Below are 19,345 nucleotides of genomic sequence, written 5' to 3'. Positions count from 1 at the left end.
CATAGAAATATGGTATTAGAACTGATTTTTTAAAAATATTTCCTGTATATAGTATACTTACTTAATTACTTTGTGTATTTCTTATTCTTATTTCTCGTGTGCTTTTTTTCTAGTAATATATTGTTATTGATTATTGCATTGTTGGGTTTTGAGTTAGCAAGAAAGGCATTTCACTGTACTTGTGCATGTGACATTACAACTTGAAACATACCAATGATGCATGTGACCTAGTGCTAGTTTTGTGCTCACGCCTTTTGTGCTCACGCTGTGAGGTCGCAGACTTGACTAACAGATCCCAGAGAAAGCATAATGGAAAGCATTCATCTTTTTGTAGATACTTCCCAAAGCAGACACCTCCACTAACTGTGTGGAGCAGTTCATGGTATAGTAAGTATTCCCAATGTTCAAAACACACATCTACATCTGGGCAGAAATTATTCCGTAAGTTTAACAGACTTAAAAATACATATACCCACTAAAATGTCAGAGAAAAAAACATTAGGCTTTCTATAGCTCATCAGTCAATCAATTTATCCCATCATGAGTTAAACATTTTAATATGTAACATGTCCAAAAGTAGGCAGTTGTACAGGCAAAATTTAACAATTTTATTTTACAGTATTTACATGAAACAAAAGCAATATTGAAAGAAACCAAGTGAGAAGATCCTTATACTTCATCATACCGTCAAAAATGTAGGATAAAAAAAACAGGCTTCCTATGGCTCATCAGTCAATCAATTTAGCCCATCGTGAGTTAAAATGTTTAATATGTAACTTGTCCAAATATTGGCAGTTGTACAGGCACAATTAAGCCATTTTATTTGACTGTATTTACATGACACAAAAGCAATATGGAAAGAAACCAAGTGAGAAGATCCTTATACTTCATCATACCCTCCTTTACTTGTGCATGCTACATGGAGTCAACAACCGACATTTAGTGTTACATGTTCAATTTGGCCCTACATATTCCCACTGACTCCCCAATGCACGAGGTAGAGGTCTTACTATGACGCTCAAACACCATAACAAAGAATATGAACAATGCAATTTGGCAAACATTCAGCATTCAACTCATTGGCCACCATAAGGAAAGGGATTCTAAGATGGTACAATTGCCCAGATTCTCTTAAATTTCACTGCAGTTTTAACAAGAGCTTGCTGTGTATGTCAAAAAGAAACCTTATATTGCTTGGTTAAATTTGTCTGAGTTTACATCTGAAGTGTATAGTATGATGTATTCTTATGCACTCATGCAAATACTATAAGCACAACCTAACCATACCTTAAATGTACGAATAAAGTGTTTTATTGCGTACAACTATGTGCAAATTTCACAGCCAGTGCATATCTGAGCATTGACAACTTTCTATGGGGTTGGAATTAAAGTGTGTGAAAATAATATGACATTGCATATGGCTTGATATTAAAATGAGTCTAACATATAAAAAAAGGCAACTCATGATAAAAATGAACAGCCACTGTGCTCTTTGACGTCCTACTACTAAGTTTTGTAAAATTACATTGCTTGACAAGCCCTTAAAAGTAGTACCCCACATTGATTAGACAACAACTCTTTATATCTCTCAAAGTTGGGGGGCAACTGTACAAAATATATGCAAAACGGTTATCTACATGACATACTCATAGTGTACAACCTCAATATACTATTTACATTAATTACAAACACATCTGTCAAGCACATAGGTGGGTGTGGGAATGTGGGTTTGTGTTACTATAAATGTCGACTTTCAATTAAAATCATAAGATTAAATTAAAAACAGGACACATCCAAGGTCGCTTGCTCGATGAATGGTCCGATTGCAACTCCTTGGTCTCAGATGCAGAGGCAGACATGTCCTCCTCATCATATTCTGTTCCCATCAGGGATGGGGTCAGTTCCATAGTTTCATTTCAGGACATGAATTCCAATTTATGAATAGAAAAATAAACCTAATTGCAATTTCCAATGACTGAATTTAATTCAGATTCATAATCTCTTAAAATGTAACTGAAACCAACCCTGGGCCATGTTCATTAAGGCATACAATGGAAATGTTTTGCAACCGACAATGAAAACGAAGGTTTCTTATTGGACAGGTTCAGATAGTACATCCCTGTATCACTCCGTTTCAGAAAGTTGTGTGCCTACTGAACAGGACCCTGGTTCCCAGGGCACAGGGTGATTAGTAACTGTTCTCGTGTCCAGCCAGGATGTATAGGTTGCTGTGCGCTGTAGGATTGTCTGTGGGTCTGCTCTCCAGCACCACAACCCTGCAATCAAAGGTACAACAGGGGTGTATTTAGTGATGTGAAATGTTCTGAATGTTGCAGATAGAAATAAAACGAATAGAGCTGGCCCAATTACTGTACCTATTCCATCTGATAGACAATCATATCTGTTCTACACAATACATTTCTATCTGAACGTTTTTATATTGTTACATCCTCCCAAACAGCCCTAAGTCACTTAATGGCCACAGGCCTACTTCAGTCTCGATGGCACAGACGATCAGATCTCACAATGCATGGATAAGTGTTAAACATAGCATGAACTGCATGAATACGATATAGCAATCTTCTGAGACGCGACGACAAAAAGTAAGATCTGGAACACCACCATTGCTATTACAGGCACTAATCGAGGCACTTTTAAAAAATGTTCTTCTGACCATGCATATTTTTTTCAGAAATGAGGGAGATATGTGTAGAGGGGCAGATAGATGAGAAGGACTGAGAGGGGATTCGTACCATGCCAGCAGGGGTCGCTAAATTAATTTGTATCCACAACACTAAACGCAGGGTTCCTCAACTGGTGGTGATTTGATTTGCCCCCCCCACCCCAACTTTTCTGAACAAAAATACAATATTATTTTTATTGTCAGACATATAAACACCAGCAAATCATTTCCAAGTATTTTAATTTTGGAAATCTGTTCCAAAGTATTCCCATGCATAATAGAGAGATATACAGTATATGATTGTATATAAATGTAAGCAAGGTTTGAAATGATTATGTTTAAGTCAAATATTATATCCGTTTGGGCTTCTTGCGGTCAATTTGCAGTTTACAAATTATTTGTAATTATGTTCCGGCCCAATGACCATCCGCTCAATAAAAAAATTGGCCCGCGACTGAATCTAGTTGATGATCCCTGCTAAATGGATTTAACCTCAATCTAAAAAGGGATTTCTCACCTGTCTGATCCTAGGAGTCGGAATATCCTGGTGTTGTCGGAAATCTCCTGTGTAATCTGGTGGGAATATGGACAGGATCTAATATTCACGTCATCGCAGTCATTATCATAGTCATCATATTAAAACAACAAAACAACAATATACAGTTCATATACTATTGTTATATACATTTAAAATACTATTGTTATACAGTTATTGCATCCGCCGGGGCATTGATGCAACTTGCCTCATTAGATTTGAAACTCCGTCCTTGCATGCCATGTCTCCAGAAAGCCAGAACACTGTCTTGAAGGCAGACTGTGGAAAATATGGATGTTCAATTTTACCAGAATGTCATTCATCATAACATGACTGTGATACTCTGCTCTCCTCTCCATTCTATAGCTGTTGATACGTGTGTGTATGTGTGTGTGTGTGCGCGTACACATGCATGTGTGTGTGCGTGTTGGCTAAACTTGTAGCACTGCTGGCATACAGTGCCTATTCAGACCCCTTGACTTTTCCCCCAAATAATTTACGTTACAGCCTACAGTGATATTTCAGTTTTGTATTTTTTTGCATTGTCATTATGGGATATTGTGTGTAGATTGATTAGGGGAAAAAAAACAATTGAATCAATTTTAGAATAAAAGCCAAGGGTTCTGAATACTTTCCAAAGGATGGGAATCTATCTACACACACACACACACACACACACACACACACACACACACCAATTATCAACAGCAATGGAATCTACTCTAGCAAAGGGGTCAAGGGCATTTACCTATCGACTCAATCTGAAAATTAAACGTCAGCTCGGCTGAAAGCTTTCTACTGGACTTCAGCCTCCCCTGCAGATTTACAATCTTAATGGATCCTGAGGGGGGAAAGGAAAATGGGAGTTAAACAATGATGCTATTTCAAGAAACTGAAGACATCCAGGCACAAAATGGCTGCCGTCCATCCAGGCGGGTGCAACACATTGGTGGCTATTGAGGTGAGTTTCCCCCCATGTCATTTAAACGACAGCTCAGTGATAAAACATTATACACCGTTAAGATATTGTCATAATGTTATCAGCAATGCATACAATGAACGTACAATGCATATATAATCTATATAGATAATATTACAATGCAAATCAGATGTTTGTATAGTCAAGACATGCTGCTAGACTCACGATCCAGGCAGACAAGAATGGTGTCTCTTTCCAGTTGAGTCACATGGATAACACAGGTCTGTGGAGTGTCTAGGAGGAGATAAAACAGAAAAACGTCAACAAACCTTTTAATCTTTTGCTGTATTAACGTCAAACATTTCCCATTATGAATGTACACAATCATATAGGACTATATTTTCTCTATAATTGTTAACTTTTGAAAAGTTTACAATTTCCAGTATGGTCAATGTGTAGAATGTGAACGTCAGCCTCCAGTGTGTGCTACGATAAAGAAAATATACAGTTGAAGTCGGAAGTTTATATACTCTTAGGTTGGAGTCTTTAAAACTCGTTTTTCAACCACTCCACAAATGTCTTGTTAAAAAACGATAGTTTTGGCAAGTCGGTTAGGACATCTACTTTGTGCATGACACAAGTAATTTTTCCAACAATTGTTTACAAACAGATTATTTCACTTATAATTCACTGTATCACAATTCCAGTGGGTCAGAAGTTACACTAAATTGACTGTGCCTTTAAACAGCTTGGAAAATTCCAGAAAATGATGTCATGGCTTTAGAAGCTTCTGATAGGCTAATTGACATCATTTGAGTCAATTGGAGGTGTACCTGTGGATGTATTTCAAGGCCTACCTTCAAACTCAGTGCCTCTTTGCTTGGGAAAATCTAAAGAAATCAGCCAACACCTCAGAAAAATATATGTAGACCTCCAAAAGTCTGGTTCATCCTTGGGAGCAATTTCCAAACGCCTGAAGGTACCAGGTTCATCTGTACAAACAATAGTACGCAAGTATAAACACCAGTCGTCATACCGCACAGGAAGGAGACGCGTTCTGTCTCTTAGAGATGAACGTACTTTGGTGCGAAAAGTGCAAATCAATCCCAGAACAGCAGCAAAGGACCTTGTGAAGATGCTGGAGGAAACAGGTACAAAAGTATCTATATCCACAGTAAAACGAGTCCTATATCGACATAAACTGAAAGGCCTCTCAGCAAGGAAGAAGCCACTGCTCCAAAACCACCATAAAAAAGCCAGACTACGGTTTGCAACTGCACATGGGGACAAAGATCGTACTTTTTGGAGAAATTTTCTCTTGTCTGATTAAATAAAAATATAACTGTTTGGCCATAATGACCATCGTTATGTTTGGAGGAAAAAGGGGATAGCTTGCAAGCCGAAGAACACCATCCCAACCGTGAAGCACAGGGGTGGCAGCATCATGCTGTGGGGGTGCTTTGCTGCAGGAGGGACTGGTGCACTTCACAAAATAGATGGCATCATGAGGAAGGAAAATTATGTGGATAAATTGAAGCAACATCTCAAGACACCAGTCAGGAAGTCAAAGCTTGGTTGCAAATGGGTCTTCCAAATGGACAATGACCCCAACCATACTTCCAACGTTGTGGCAAAATGGCTTAAGGACAACAAAGTCAAGGTATTGGAGTGGCCATCACAAAGCCCTGACCTCAATCTTATAGAACATTTGTGGGCAGAACTGAAAAAGTGTGCGCGAGCAAGGAGGCCTACAAACCTGACTCAGTTACACCAGCTCTGTCAGGAGGAATGGGCCAAAATTCACCCAATTTATTGTGGGAAGCTTGTGGAAGGCTACCCGAAACGTTTGACCCAAGTTAAACAATTTAAAGGCAATGCTACCAAATACTAATTGAGTGCATGTAAACTTCTGACCCACTGGGAATGTGATGAAAAGACTAAAAGCTAAAATAAATCTCTCTCTACTATTATTCTGACATTTCACATTCTTAAAATAAAGTGGTGATCCTAACTGACCTAAGACAGGGCATTTTTACTAGGATTAAATGTCAGGAATTGTGATAAACTGAGTTTAAATGTATTTGGCTAAGGTGTATGTAAACTTCCGACTTCTCAACTGTACATAATAATGGGGTAAATAAATAATGATATTGAATGTTTATTGAATTTCAATGAAGTTCCATAGTCATATTAAAGGAGCACAAAAATCTTGATTTGTGTCAAGTCTATGTCATTGGGGAGTCAAGGACAGTCTTTGAATGAGACCTTACCGGACTCTTTGAGCCAGGGGCAAGCGGTGTTGGGGTCCAGTGTCTCAAAGCCTACCACCTGGTTGAGCTCCGTGCCCTTGCTGACGCCCATACAGATGAGGGGGTACTGGTGCTCGGGCACCACAAGCATCTCAAACACCTCCATCGGGCAGTGCAGGGGAAAGTCAATGTTCTTAGGAGGAGAGGGTTTGCATTAGCATTAGGCATGTCAATGTTAGGAAGAGAGGGTTAGCATTATTATTATGCTACACGGTCTAGACTCTAGCATGTTAGCATGCTAATCTCAAATTCGATGTTCTTGGGAGGAGAGGAAAGTTAGCATTAGGCATGTCGATGGGTGGGGTGTTTACCAACAAAACCGATGCGCGTATAACCACTAAGTTTTAGAGTTCATTTCGTGCAATTCTACACATTTTGCTATGGGGTGTAGAGAAAGTTGTGCAGTTTTAATGCAAGTTTCCTGCAATTCTAAAAGTTTTGCCATATGGTGGAGAGAAATGTTTGCTGTTTTTAATATGATAACTAAGTGAGACTAACAAAATAAATGGGGGCCCCCCGACCGGTATTTCAATCACAATAACAAGTTTAGATAGCTGGCCGCTAAACTAACTTTAGCAATCAAAAAATATTTAGCTGACATGGGCTAATGGACTGACTATCAGTGACTGACATAACAAGAGAAAAACTGTTGATGCACAATCAAATTTTGAAATTGCACCTTCTACTATTCTAACTCGCAACAGTAAGTTGAGACCCAGACTGACCTAAAAACTCCCTGGTCTAGACTATAGCATGTTAGCATGCTAATCTCAAGCTCGATGTTCTTGGGAGGAGAGGGCTAGAGTTAGCATTAGCTTGTAGATTACAAACACCTCCATGGGCATGGCATAGGAAAGTTAATGTTCTTAGGAGAGGACAGAGTAAGCATTAGCATTAGCTCGTCGGTTATAAAGCAAGGGTAGCTTAGTCTATGTTGATGGGTTAGAATGCTTATCTCAAACACAAACACCTCCAGTGCCATCGGGCAGGGGGAAGACAGTGTTTTTAGGAAGAGGGAAGTGTGTTGCCATTAGCATGTAGGCTACAAGGTAAAGGGATGTCTCTTAGCATATCTCAAACACCTCCATTTGACAGGGCAGTTAGGGGAAGTTGTGGATTGTTATTAGTCAATTCTTCCCCGGAGGCTCTTAGCATAGCTACCATCAATGCTTTTTTGTTTTGGGTTGAAACCTCAATAGAAAAACTCTCATATGGCTATGACATGGGCTGTCAGCACTCCTCAAAGGTTTGGAGAGAGTCAGCCTGGCAAACACATGGACATGGAAAAGTAAATGAACACAGACACAACAATTCTTACCTTGATGAGCATGAACTTCTGCATGGGCTCCACCCATTCCAACATGACCACACTGGATTGGAAGGCCCCACACAAGTACTTGTGGCCCGTGTAAGGGTTTCTCACTAAGGGGGAAGAGTTGGTAGACAGCCAGGGCTGTCAATCATACTAAGCTGTGACCACAATAATGTATTTCAAAGACCACATTGGTCCTCAGATGAAGAGGTTGTTGTCATAATTGCTTATAAGGGGTATGGAGAAGTATTGCGTTTATTACATGTAGTAAAGTGATGCATCTAAGAAACACAGTCGTGTATCAACTACTCTCAATCCTGTAGCAAGATTATGTAGCAACTTGTGGGAAAGTAAGGGGTTGGACGTAGAAAGAGAGGAAAACCGAGGGAGAGAGAGAGAAAAAGCATGAGAAACAGAAAAAGAGAATGTCCATGTCTACTCACCCACACAGCACTTCTGACATCCCTTGGTGTCGGGAATCTTATTGGAGATGGAAAATTTCCTAAAAACCACAATAACAAAGAATTTAGTCTGAAAAGTGGGACTCTTCCCACAGAAAACTCCTACACACAGAGGCATCGTCATCTTCTTACCTTGGAATGATTTTGTCTGGGAGCCGGTGGGTGGGGATGGCCATTGGCAGCTTCTGCATCTGTCGAGCATGCTCATACAGACCCGCCAGATTGTGACAGTAGAGCTGCGAGGCTTTTCCTGGCAAAAAACACAACGAACACATCTTTTGAATGCTTTGAAGGCAATTTTATTATCTTTGAATTTCACGCAAATAGTGCAGCGTCTACATGCTTGTAAATCTGGAGCAAGTATTGACAAGTAGTATTTACGATTTATATTTACGAGTGCATATTTAATGATCAAATGAGACTAATGCTCTCGATGACAAATTGCTGCTTATGGTTTATATTTTTAATGTCTGTCACTGTCATTGTGTTAGGCCAACGGTACATTTATATGATGTGTCTGGAGAATCTATTCTATTCTATTCTGGAAAGTACAAATAAAACAAACAACGTAAAACTTTGATTGTGCACTACAGTTATTTGTTGAGGTATATTAGCAATGTGTGGCAATACACGTTTCTATGATGAATCCTTACCAGATATGGAGAGCAAACTATTACTCATGACATAAAGCCAGGTACACCTCCGGGGAAAGAGCTAGGAAATAAAAAAATGTTTCAGTTTTTAATAGTTCTGTAGGTGGTACAATTCATCATAATCCATGTCTTATTGACCAGTTGTGGATAAAACCTCAAATCCTTGTGGATAAAACCTTGTGGATAAAACCTAAAATCCTTTACTTGCATCACAAAGAAGCAAGCATTCAAATTCAACTATAATATGATGTGATAGAGAATATTTTCAACCTTCACATAAATACATAGATTATGTTTTATACATTACACTGTAAAAACATTGGAAGCAATTAGAACAATTTCAATTTACTGAGAAAAAGATCATACAAATGAAATAACGAAACACTGACCTGTTCCATGGAGGAGTCATGCAGTTCGTTGAGATTTAAAGTGTAAATGCCCTCTTCGGCGCCGAATAGCAGGTACTGGTCTAAAACAGAGAACGAAACGATTAAGTATTATAACAGAGAGAGACTGGCAAACTTGGACAATACACACATTGCTTAGGACACTGCCTAAGAAGGAAACTAGTAGTAGCACACGCAAACTGCAAATAAGACAATGTAAGACAAAGACTAAAATCAAGTTAGCCTCGACTCCTGTTCTAAGTTTCTCCAAGCCTTTCTCGAACAAGAATACAGTGGGACGCCTGCTAGCGAGAGACAAAAAATAAAGTAAACCAATGCTTCAATTCAATCAATTGCAGATATATTAACCGAGCTAAATCTGTCACAACCTGCACACCCCACACCCTTGCGGACATTGTCATTGAATATTGACACGAAACCACATATGTCCTTAAAATACAGTATAAACACAGTTTCCTGTTATCTGCAATTGATGGAATCAGGGTCCATGGTAGTAACACAGAAATGAATTGGTACAAGGCCCACCTCTCGTGTCGGGGTTGATCCAAGACGCCGCACAGTGGATCTTTAGAGGGCAGCCATTGAAGACTTTGGAGAAACAGGCACCCATCTGTGCAGCAAAAAATAGAAAAAAATGGAGAGGAATGTAGTTGTTTAGTTATAGTTGATAAATGTAGAGCATTTCACAATGTAAAGCACTTGGAAACACCCCTTAAAGCACCTGGAAAAGCCCTTTATAAATTCAGTCCAATATAATAAATAGCAAAGTTGTGGCAGGATCTCTAGCTCGTGGGTCGAGGTGATTGCAAATGTGTTATGAATTCAACACTACTACTTTTAGGTTGCTAATGAATGAATTACAATTCACATACATTATTTATATAATGAATGTGTAATCAACACATTTGTTCTTTTGTTTCTGTATCTTAGTGCTCATTTGCTTTTTCCTACAGTACAGAGTTATAGCTTTTTACTTGACAATGCGTGTGTGTAAGAGCAGGTAAGGGGTGTTAAGACTTACGTGGACTTTTGGCGTGGGGGGAAGGCCATTACTGATTGGTTTCTGAGGAAACAGGAAATGACATCATCATACCAAAGTCAGCGTAGAATGATTAACAATCATAGTTAAAATATATTGTATATTATACTGTAACATTATTAAATGTTAAAATAAGTGGATATCATAGAGTTCTATTTAACTATGTGTTAACAATGGTATAATTCTGTCTTTATCAGTGCAGTAACTTGGGAATGACACGGTAGCACTTTGAATGCACTGTACGTGATCTTTAATTCATGAGTCGTTGCTTATTAATTAGTAACTAATGAGGTAAACATAGAATAAATGCTCTTTGTTCAGAGCTCTGGGTGCAAATAAAAATACACGTCTAAGAAGAATTAGAAGATTTATGTTTAGTCATAATCAAACCTGCATAATTACAGTGGGGAAAAAAAGTATTTAGTCAGCCACCAATTGTGCAAGTTCTCCCACTTAAAAAGATGAGAGAGGCCTGTAATTTTCATCATAGGTACACGTCAACTATGACAGACAAAATGAGAATTTATTTTCTCCAGAAAATCACTTTTTTTTTTTTAATGATTTTATTTGCAAATATTGTTGCTGGTATTTTGGCCCATTCCTCCATGCAGATCTCCTCTAGAGCAGTGATGTTTTGGGGCTGTCGCTGGGCAACACAGACTTTCAACTCCCTCCAAAGATTTTCTATGGGGTTGAGATCTGGAGACTGGCTAGGCCACTCCAGGATCTTGAAATGCTTCTTACGAAGCCACTCCTTCGTTGCCCGGGCGGTGTGTTTGGGATCATTGTCATGCTGAAAGACCCAGCCACATTTCATCTTCAAATGCCCTTGCTGATGGAAGGAGGTTTTCACTCAAAATCTCACGATACATGGCCCCATTCATTCTTTCCTTTACACGGATCAGTCGTCCTGGTCCCTTTGCAGAAAAAAAGCCCCAAAGCATGATGTTTCCACCCCCATGCTTCACAGTAGGTATGGTGTTCTTTGGATGCAACTCAGCATTCTTTGTCCTCCAAACACGACGAGATGAGTTTTTACCAAAAAGTTCTATTTTGGTTTCATCTGACCATATGACATTCTCCCAATCCTCTTCTGGATCATCCAAATGCACTCTAGCAAACTTCAGACGGGCCTGGACATGTACTGGCTTAAGCAGGGGGACACGTCTGGCACTGCAGGATTTGAGTCCCTGGCGGCGTAGTGTGTTACTGATGGTAGGCTTTGTTACTTTGGTCCCAGCTCTCTGCAGGTCATTCACTAGGTCCCCCCGTGTGGTTCCGTTCTTGTGATCATTTTGACCCCACGGGGTGAGATCTTGCGTGGAGCCCCAGATCGAGGGAGATTATCAGTGGTCTTGTATGTCTTCCATTTCCTAATAATTGCTCCCACAGTTGATTTCTTCAAACCAAGCTGCTTACCTATTGCAGATTCAGTCTTCCCAGCCTAGTGCAGGTCTACAATTTTGTTTCTGGTGTCCTTTGACAGCTCTTTGGTCTTGGCCATAGTGGAGTTTGGAGTGTGACTGTTTGAGGTTGTGGACAGGTGTCTTTTATACTGATAACAAGTTCAAACAGGTGCCATTAATACAGGTAACGAGTGGAGGACAGAGGAGCCTCTTAAAGAAGAAGTTACAGGTCTGTGAGAGCCAGAAATCGTGCTTGTTTGTAGGTGACCAAATACTTATTTTCCACCATAATTTGCAAATAAATTCATTAAAAATCCTACAATGTGATTTTCTGGATTTTTTTCTTCTCATTTTGTCTGTCATAGTTGACGTGTACCTATGATGAAAATCATCTTTTTAAGTGGGAGAACTTGCACAATTGGTGGCTGACTAAATACTTTTTTTCCCCACTGTATCTATGTTACAATGAAAATGTAAGTCTGTTATCACAGCTGTTAGAACATGTTTATGAATTAATCACCATTTACATGAATTATTCACCAAATAACGTAACACATAGTAAAATTAGTGTGTAAAAATGTGAAAAGATCAGAAACTGTTTAAATAACACTTTCTATGATCAGCACTGTGTGTAATGCATTATGAACACATTATGCAATAATGCATTATGTATATAATGAACACCTCATTATAGGTATTAATGAATTCATGACAGCCATGACCGGTTATCAATATAATGCACTTTCCTACCTGTATGTTTAAAACATAATGCTTACAGGAAGTCTTATAATGCACTATGGATTTGTCAGAATCCACTTTAAGTGCATTATACACAGGAAATTCACAGAAAGTGTTGCCACCAATTTTTACGCACAGCTTCTGACCAAGGCTACATGACTATGTTGTTACCGGAATCTCTTTCCTGTCCTTCCTCGTGGTGACACTAGGTGGCATAGTAGACTGCTTCCCGGCACCACCAGCATCCCTAGTCACTTCTGACAGGCTGAACCCATTGCCTGTTGGGAGGGAAATGAATTATTTATTGATTTTTAAATATTACCTTATTTATTTAAATGATTCCCTGATAGCCACAATCTGAATGGTGCTGTGAAGAGTGAAAAGGAAGCAAGAGAGAATGTGGCTCTGTGGGAACTGAGCAATTCCAACAATTGTGCTGAAACAAGACACTGATACGACTAAGATCACCTCAGTGACTAAACTAAGACTTTGTCTCAATAGTCTAAAGTGTCGTCCACTCCTCGTCTCATCTCCTTCACCTTGACATATCTGAAAACAACAGGACAGGCGAATGCAATAGGATGGAATAGCCCAGGTACTAGTCCAGTTCTTTCACGTCAAGTGCAGATGAAGGAAAGCTGATGAGGGGAGGAAAACTATTGAGATGCCCACGTGAGGGACAGTCATCTTCGTTTGAAAATTGGCCCCTGCCACCAGACTACTTGAAGCGGACAGGATGTGGAAACTGGGAAAGTTTGTGTGAGTGTGTGTGTATTGGAGGGTGACTCATGAGGCAGAGTGGGTGTGTGACATTATCGCATGCCAACACCAGACACACCACTGCTCCTAATTAAACTGACCGGCTATAAATATTAGCTGGCAACCGCCACATGGGGCACACACACACACACACACACACACACACACACACACACACACACACACACACACACACACACACGTCCACTTTGGAAAAGCTGACTGGCTAAGACAGGGAGGAGGTGGGGCGGAGCCTCTTGAGTTTTGTAGAGTGGGTGGATGGATGTTGGCAGGGTTGGAAGGAGAGATCCCTGAAAACAGTGGTAGCTTTTATCTCAGCATCATCACACTTATTGTCTAGGTGGTCTGGGTTGGGTACTGTGGTTGGTATTGTGATGAATTGAAGTGACTGACTGATTCATTCATTCATTGACTCACTCACTCACCAACCCATTCATCTATTAATTAATTAATGAATTCATTCATTAAAGGGGTCCACAGCTTTGGTCCTCCAATTAAGTGCAGGGGAGATAAGAAAACCAGCACTAATGCATTTCTGACATAGGGGATACCACCACTCCCAAGAATTGCCTACATCTCCCAGAATGCGCCCATTCAGTTTGTGAGCATGCCTGTAGACTACGTTACCTACCTAAGCTAAGCTGCTTGTGCGGGGGGAGTCTGGGGGGCGGCGGCCTGGGCGGCACATGGGTGGCAGAGCGGGCGGGGCTCTCGGCGGCTGGACAACGCTTTATGGTTCCCCCGTGGTCGTCATGGTCACCGGGGGAGCCGTAGAGACCGGGGGAGCCATGGTGCGTGGGGGAGCCATGGTGAGCGTGGGAGTTGGCACCATCCTGTGGAATGGGGATGGGCTGAGAGAAAAATACAAAACAAAGAGATAGGATATAATGGTTCTGGTAAACTCCCATTTAATGGAGGAAGTCAACTGAATTGAAAAAATAATATGTTGAAATTGATTTGACCCCCAACGCTACAGGATCGGCATCAAAGCACACACGTCAACATGTAATCATTAGATGTAAGGTCACACCAAGAAATACCTTGAGTATTATGCTCTACTGCACACAATAGGACTATAGGAAACATGAACAAATGTTGTGCTGTGTTCCATTTAAAGTGGTGCCACAAAATGATTCCTGTGTGTACACTGTAGAAAATAGATCATCTTACAGGTTTATATGTGAGGAAACACTATGCTCTCGGTCTCATAAGATGGACAATGAGTAATTTGAAGAATACATACCTTGACGTTGGGAGGCGGTGGTGGAGGCTCTTTGGGTCGCATTGTGGAGCCCTTGGCACTAAGAGAGAGGGTATAACTATTAGAACAACCTATTGTACAAATAGTTATACCTTTGTGTATCATATACACAGTGTACAAAACATTAAGAACACCTTCCTAATATTGAGTTGCAGTGGATTTAACAAGTGACATTAATAAGGGGTCATAGCTTCACCTGGATTCAGTCTGTCATGGAAAGAGAAGGTGTTCATACACTCAGTGTATATCCTAGGTCATGTTCATTAGGGACCATTAGGCATTATTAGGCATCAAATGGAAGAAAACAGACTAAATAAAAGACGGACTACCTGGACTTGTCCAATAAGAAACGCTTAATGAACCTGGCCCATAGTAGAGTAGCCAGTTCCAATAATTTGCATAACGAAACATTCATAGCTACAGTTTATAGATGAAATGTTAAGAGGAGAGTTGTTAAGTTCTTCTCACAAGTAAGGAGAAAGGGGTTGACGACAGTAGGACTTACTGTTGCATTTCATCATCATGGTCACCACCATCATCATCACCACAATCATCATCACCACCACCACCACCATCATCATCGTCGTCATCTAAATGAGTCTCGTGTCCCCTAAGGGAGAAGAAGAGGGATGTACATTTCAATTCAATACAACTTTATTAATGCCTTTGTAATTGCCCCTCTGGGATTAATACAATACAATTATTTGTAGTGGTAAGTAAGAGGTAGAGTTGAAGAGAGAGACATTTCTCAATAGTTGCTTAGAATCAGCTGAGCGCTGCCTTCTAAGGGCTTTGGAGAGATGAGGAAAGAGACACGTCATAACAACAATCCTATTGAACAGCATTTCAGCAGTGGGATGCATGCTCTTCCCCTGTCCAATATAGGAAAGTTGTTAGGAGTCACTTAGACATTTCCTTGTTTTTGAAAGAAAGGCAATTTTTTTTTTGTAGCTGGAAACAGCTTATTTTTTATGGAATATCTACATAGGTGTACAGAGGCCCATTATCAGCAACCACCAGTCCTGTGTTCCAATGGCACGTTGTGTTTGCTAATCCAAGTTAATCATTTTAAAAGGCTAATTGATCATTAGAAAACCCTTTTGCAATTATGTTAGCACAGCTGAAAACTGTTGTGCTGATTAAAGAAGCCTTCTTCAGACTAGTTGAGTATCTGGAGCATCAGCAATTGTGGGTTCGATTACAGAATCAAAATGGCCAGAAACAAATAAATGTCTTCTGACACTCGTCAGTCTATTCTTGTTCTGAGAAATGAAGGCTATTCCATGCGAAAAATTGCCAAGAAACTGAAGATCTCGTACAACGCTGTGTACTACTCTCTTCATAGACAGCGCAAACTGTCTCTAACCAGAATAGAAAGAGGAGTGGGAGGCCCCGGTGCACAACTGAGCAAGAGGACAAATACATTAGAGTGTCTAGTTTGAGAAACAGACGCCTCACAGGTCTTCAACTGGCAGCTTCATTAAATAGTACCCGCAAAACACCAGTCTCAACGTCAACAGTGAAGAGGCGACTCCGGGATGCTGACCTTATAGGCAGAGTTGCAAAGAAAATGCCATATCTCAGACTGGCCAATACAAAGAAAAGATTAAGATGGGCAAAAGAACACAAACACTGGACAGAGGAAGATTGGAAAAAAGTGTTATGGACAGACAAATCGAAGTTTGAGGTGTTCGGATCACAAAGAAGAACATTTGTGAGATGCAGACCAAATGAAAAGATGCTGGAGGAGTGTTTGATGCCATCTCTCAAGCATGGTGGAGGCAATGTGATGGTCTGGGGGTGCTTTGGTGGTGGTAAAGTGGGAGATTTGTACAGGGTAAAAGGGATTTTGAAAAAGGAAGGCTATCACTCAATTTTGCAACGCCATGCCATACCCTGTGAACGGCGCTTGATTGGAGCCAATTTCCTCCTACAACAGGACAATGACCCAAAGCACAGCTCCAAACTATGCAATAACTATTTAGGGAAGAAGCAGTCAGCTGGTATTCTGTCTATAATGGAGTGGCCAGCACAGTCACCGGATCTCAACCCTATTGAGCTGTTGTGGGAGCAGCTTCAGTATGGTATGTAAGAAGTGCCCATTAAGCCAATCCAACTTGTGGGAGGTGCTTCAGGAAGCATGGGGCGAAATCTCTTCAGATTAACAACAAGAATGCCAAAGGTCTGCAAGCCTGTAATTGCTGCAAATGGAGGATTCTTTGATGAAAGCAAAGTTTGAAGAACACAATTGTTGTTTCTATTAAAAATCATTATTTCTAACCTTGTCAATGACTACATTTCCTATGGATTTTGCTGTATTTCCTATTCAGTCATTTCATGTATGTTTTCATGGAAAACAAGGAAAGTTCTAAGTGACCCCAAACTTTTGAACGTTGGTGTATATTATGACGACATTTTGTGACGTTTTTGTTCGTTTTGGACTTTGGTGAGTTTTTTTTTTTGGGCACACTGTTTTTTTTCTTGAGGCAAGCCGAAGTTAGTAGCTGAAGTCTACGCCCTTCATCGGTGATTGGTCAACAGTAGGGATTCCTCAGTAAAGTCTTTGTTGTCATTCAACGAGAGGCGACTCGTTTTCATGCACATTGTTTCATAGAGAAGTACTGGACCAAACATCTTAGTTAGATGTAAAATTGCATGACTCGGCAAAAACATCAAAATTAATGACATTTCTTGAGTTCTTTTTGATTAATTCGGACTATTATGAGGAAGTGTATACTGGCTACGGCGTCTCAAAATGGACAAACAGTACTATTGCCACTTTCTTCTTGTTTTTCAAGCAAAGGACTTTTAAGGGCATATGCGAGCACACTCGTTCGGTTCGCCTAGCCGACTTCGGCTAGCCGCCAGCAGAACTGAAGCATGCTGACGCCTTTAGTAGTGAACTGGCCAACATTTGAGAGTGCCCTGCTTCTGTAAGTGCCATTTCATCAACAAAGATGAAAGTAGAGAAAACACCCGAAACAGTCAACGTCTTATTTTGAACCGAGTCTAGCTATCTATTTGTGCTGTCTTGCCAAAAATCATGTGTGGTAAGACAACGAACATAGGAGTTGGCTAAACAGCACAAACCGATCTGGGACCAGGCTAGCTGACCTGCTCACTTTCAAAATAATTGTCACTTGTGTATTGGAAATCAGTGTGCAGGTATCTTTCCTGCATGAGGTGTCTTTTTTTACCCTAACGCTGAAAATTAATGGATGACAGCGGCACACCACCCTAGCCGCCACGAGACAAAGACTACAATAAACAATAGCGGACATCCCGCCGGCTTTCAGCCCCACTGCACTATAACTGGGCATACGGCTTTAACGCCTCAGCAAGGGCGAAAAATCCCCCCGGTCTCTGCGGGAGTGGTTCTAAAGCAAATTAGTCGTCCATATCACTCGGACAAGCACAGAGGCAGAAGGTTAGGTCACATTAAATATTGAGTAGTGCAAGAGCAAGTGGCTCGAGAGAGGGGAGGGAGAGGGGGGAGGGAGAGCGAGAGACCGAGAGCAAGCGAGAGAGAGAAAAAGTGAGCGAAGGAGAAAGAGAGGGGGAAAGGGAAGGAGAGTGAGAGAAAGCGAGGGAGCGAGGCATAGGGAGAGAGAGGGTGAAGATTAGAAAAATATATGAGGGGAAAGGGATGAGAATAAAATAGTTGAGAAAGAGATAAGAGACAGAGATAAGAATAACTTTTATTTGATACATTATTTATTTAACCAGGGAAGTCACATTTATTTTTCCAAGTGAGCCCTGTCCAATACAGAGAGATAGAAATGAGAAGAGAGGATAGGAAAAAAGAGGAAGAGGGAAGGAGAGTTTTAGTCAGTCAGACAGACAGACAGACAGACAAAGAGCGCGAGCGAGAGAGAAAGAAAGAAAGAAAGAGGAGTTCAAACTAGAAAGAAGGGGACAGGAATGAAAGGCACAGCTTGGCCTACCTCTGGTTTAGCTCCTCCTCCACCGATTTCAGAAGACTCCTGTTGCGAGATAATGACAGGAGATAATTAGAGATAAACAGATAAAAGGAGATACTGTCATGTTTACATTTACACACGAGGGGTACTTGCAGCGGGTGGTTGGGGATTAGGGAGACGATTTACAAAAACATGGTTTTACAAAAAGGCTTTTATTGACTTGAAGTGTAAAGACGGCGCTAGATTGATGTTGATCGTTCAAAGGCAAGTTTTTTTCAGAAAATGCTGTGAATGTACCCAACCTCCTCCGCTTTCTTGTCTACAAATATCAGTGGAGCCATGTTCCTTTTTGTCAAAGAACTTTGCCGCCTGTTTCTCCAATCTCGATTCTCCGTGTCTTGGTTGTAAATTATTTAGTGCGAACCGGGGTCGTGCACTGAGGGCAGTTTCAACAAACAAATTGCCGAGTGATTGTGGCGGAGCAAAAAAAAGGCTACTTATGTTTTATGGATTAGCACTCGGCAAAACCTCTCGATTGGTAGAAAGAATGTTGGCTGAACATTAAAAAACAAACACAGACAAACATCAAATCTGACAGGGTTCCCTGCTAGTGCACAAAAACCTCTCAAATACACTATGCTCAGCAGTAGGCTACTCAATCTACTATTGGTGGTTCCAATGGCTCAGTTAGTTATGTCATGATGCTTGCAACGCAATAGCTGTGGGTTTGATTCCTGCATGGGCCACATACAGTACACTGGGTATAGGTTAACTGTAAGTTGCTTTGGAATGGTCTGCTAAAATGTATGCATCGAAATGATATCATCATATTAGTAGTACTGAATAAGTGAGGACGCTACATTGCTTTGTGTGGAAAGTGCTAGCTACACAGGTTGTGGCTACATTAAATTCCCATATTACC

The 19,345-nt window shown here is 40.6% G+C and overlaps 1 protein-coding gene across 4 annotated transcripts in view; it reads right to left on the bottom strand.

The window, feature by feature from the left end:
* Nucleotides 1-540: 540 nt before the first annotated feature.
* LOC121572661 (mitogen-activated protein kinase kinase kinase kinase 3-like) overlaps nucleotides 541-19,345 on the bottom strand; it is a 110,203-nt gene continuing 91,398 nt past the window's right edge. For 3 of the 4 annotated variants that reach the window (XM_045205565.1, XM_045205566.1, XM_045205567.1), the window contains 18 exons: nucleotides 18,448-18,486; nucleotides 15,009-15,113; nucleotides 14,486-14,543; nucleotides 13,874-14,093; nucleotides 12,634-12,740; nucleotides 10,301-10,342; nucleotides 9,805-9,889; nucleotides 9,262-9,341; nucleotides 8,873-8,933; nucleotides 8,352-8,469; nucleotides 8,202-8,260; nucleotides 7,765-7,868; nucleotides 6,408-6,579; nucleotides 4,363-4,431; nucleotides 3,967-4,059; nucleotides 3,427-3,497; nucleotides 3,201-3,256; nucleotides 541-2,276 (listed from right to left, as the gene is read on the bottom strand). In XM_045205565.1, the coding sequence (XP_045061500.1) occupies nucleotides 2,189-2,276; nucleotides 3,201-3,256; nucleotides 3,427-3,497; nucleotides 3,967-4,059; nucleotides 4,363-4,431; nucleotides 6,408-6,579; nucleotides 7,765-7,868; nucleotides 8,202-8,260; nucleotides 8,352-8,469; nucleotides 8,873-8,933; nucleotides 9,262-9,341; nucleotides 9,805-9,889; nucleotides 10,301-10,342; nucleotides 12,634-12,740; nucleotides 13,874-14,093; nucleotides 14,486-14,543; nucleotides 15,009-15,113; nucleotides 18,448-18,486 (1,627 nt within the window). In that variant the 3' untranslated portion in view covers nucleotides 541-2,188. Of the gene's footprint in view, nucleotides 2,277-3,200; nucleotides 3,257-3,426; nucleotides 3,498-3,966; nucleotides 4,060-4,362; nucleotides 4,432-6,407; nucleotides 6,580-7,764; nucleotides 7,900-8,201; nucleotides 8,261-8,351; nucleotides 8,470-8,872; nucleotides 8,934-9,261; nucleotides 9,342-9,804; nucleotides 9,890-10,300; nucleotides 10,343-12,633; nucleotides 12,741-13,873; nucleotides 14,094-14,485; nucleotides 14,544-15,008; nucleotides 15,114-18,447; nucleotides 18,487-19,345 lie in introns of those variants that run through there. The other variant, XM_045205568.1, reaches the window with a different exon arrangement.

The sequence above is a fragment of the Coregonus clupeaformis genome, chromosome 20 (assembly GCF_020615455.1).
Source record: "Coregonus clupeaformis isolate EN_2021a chromosome 20, ASM2061545v1, whole genome shotgun sequence".
NCBI lineage: Eukaryota > Metazoa > Chordata > Actinopteri > Salmoniformes > Salmonidae > Coregonus > Coregonus clupeaformis.
This window is presented reverse-complemented; position numbering and strand designations above follow the sequence as displayed.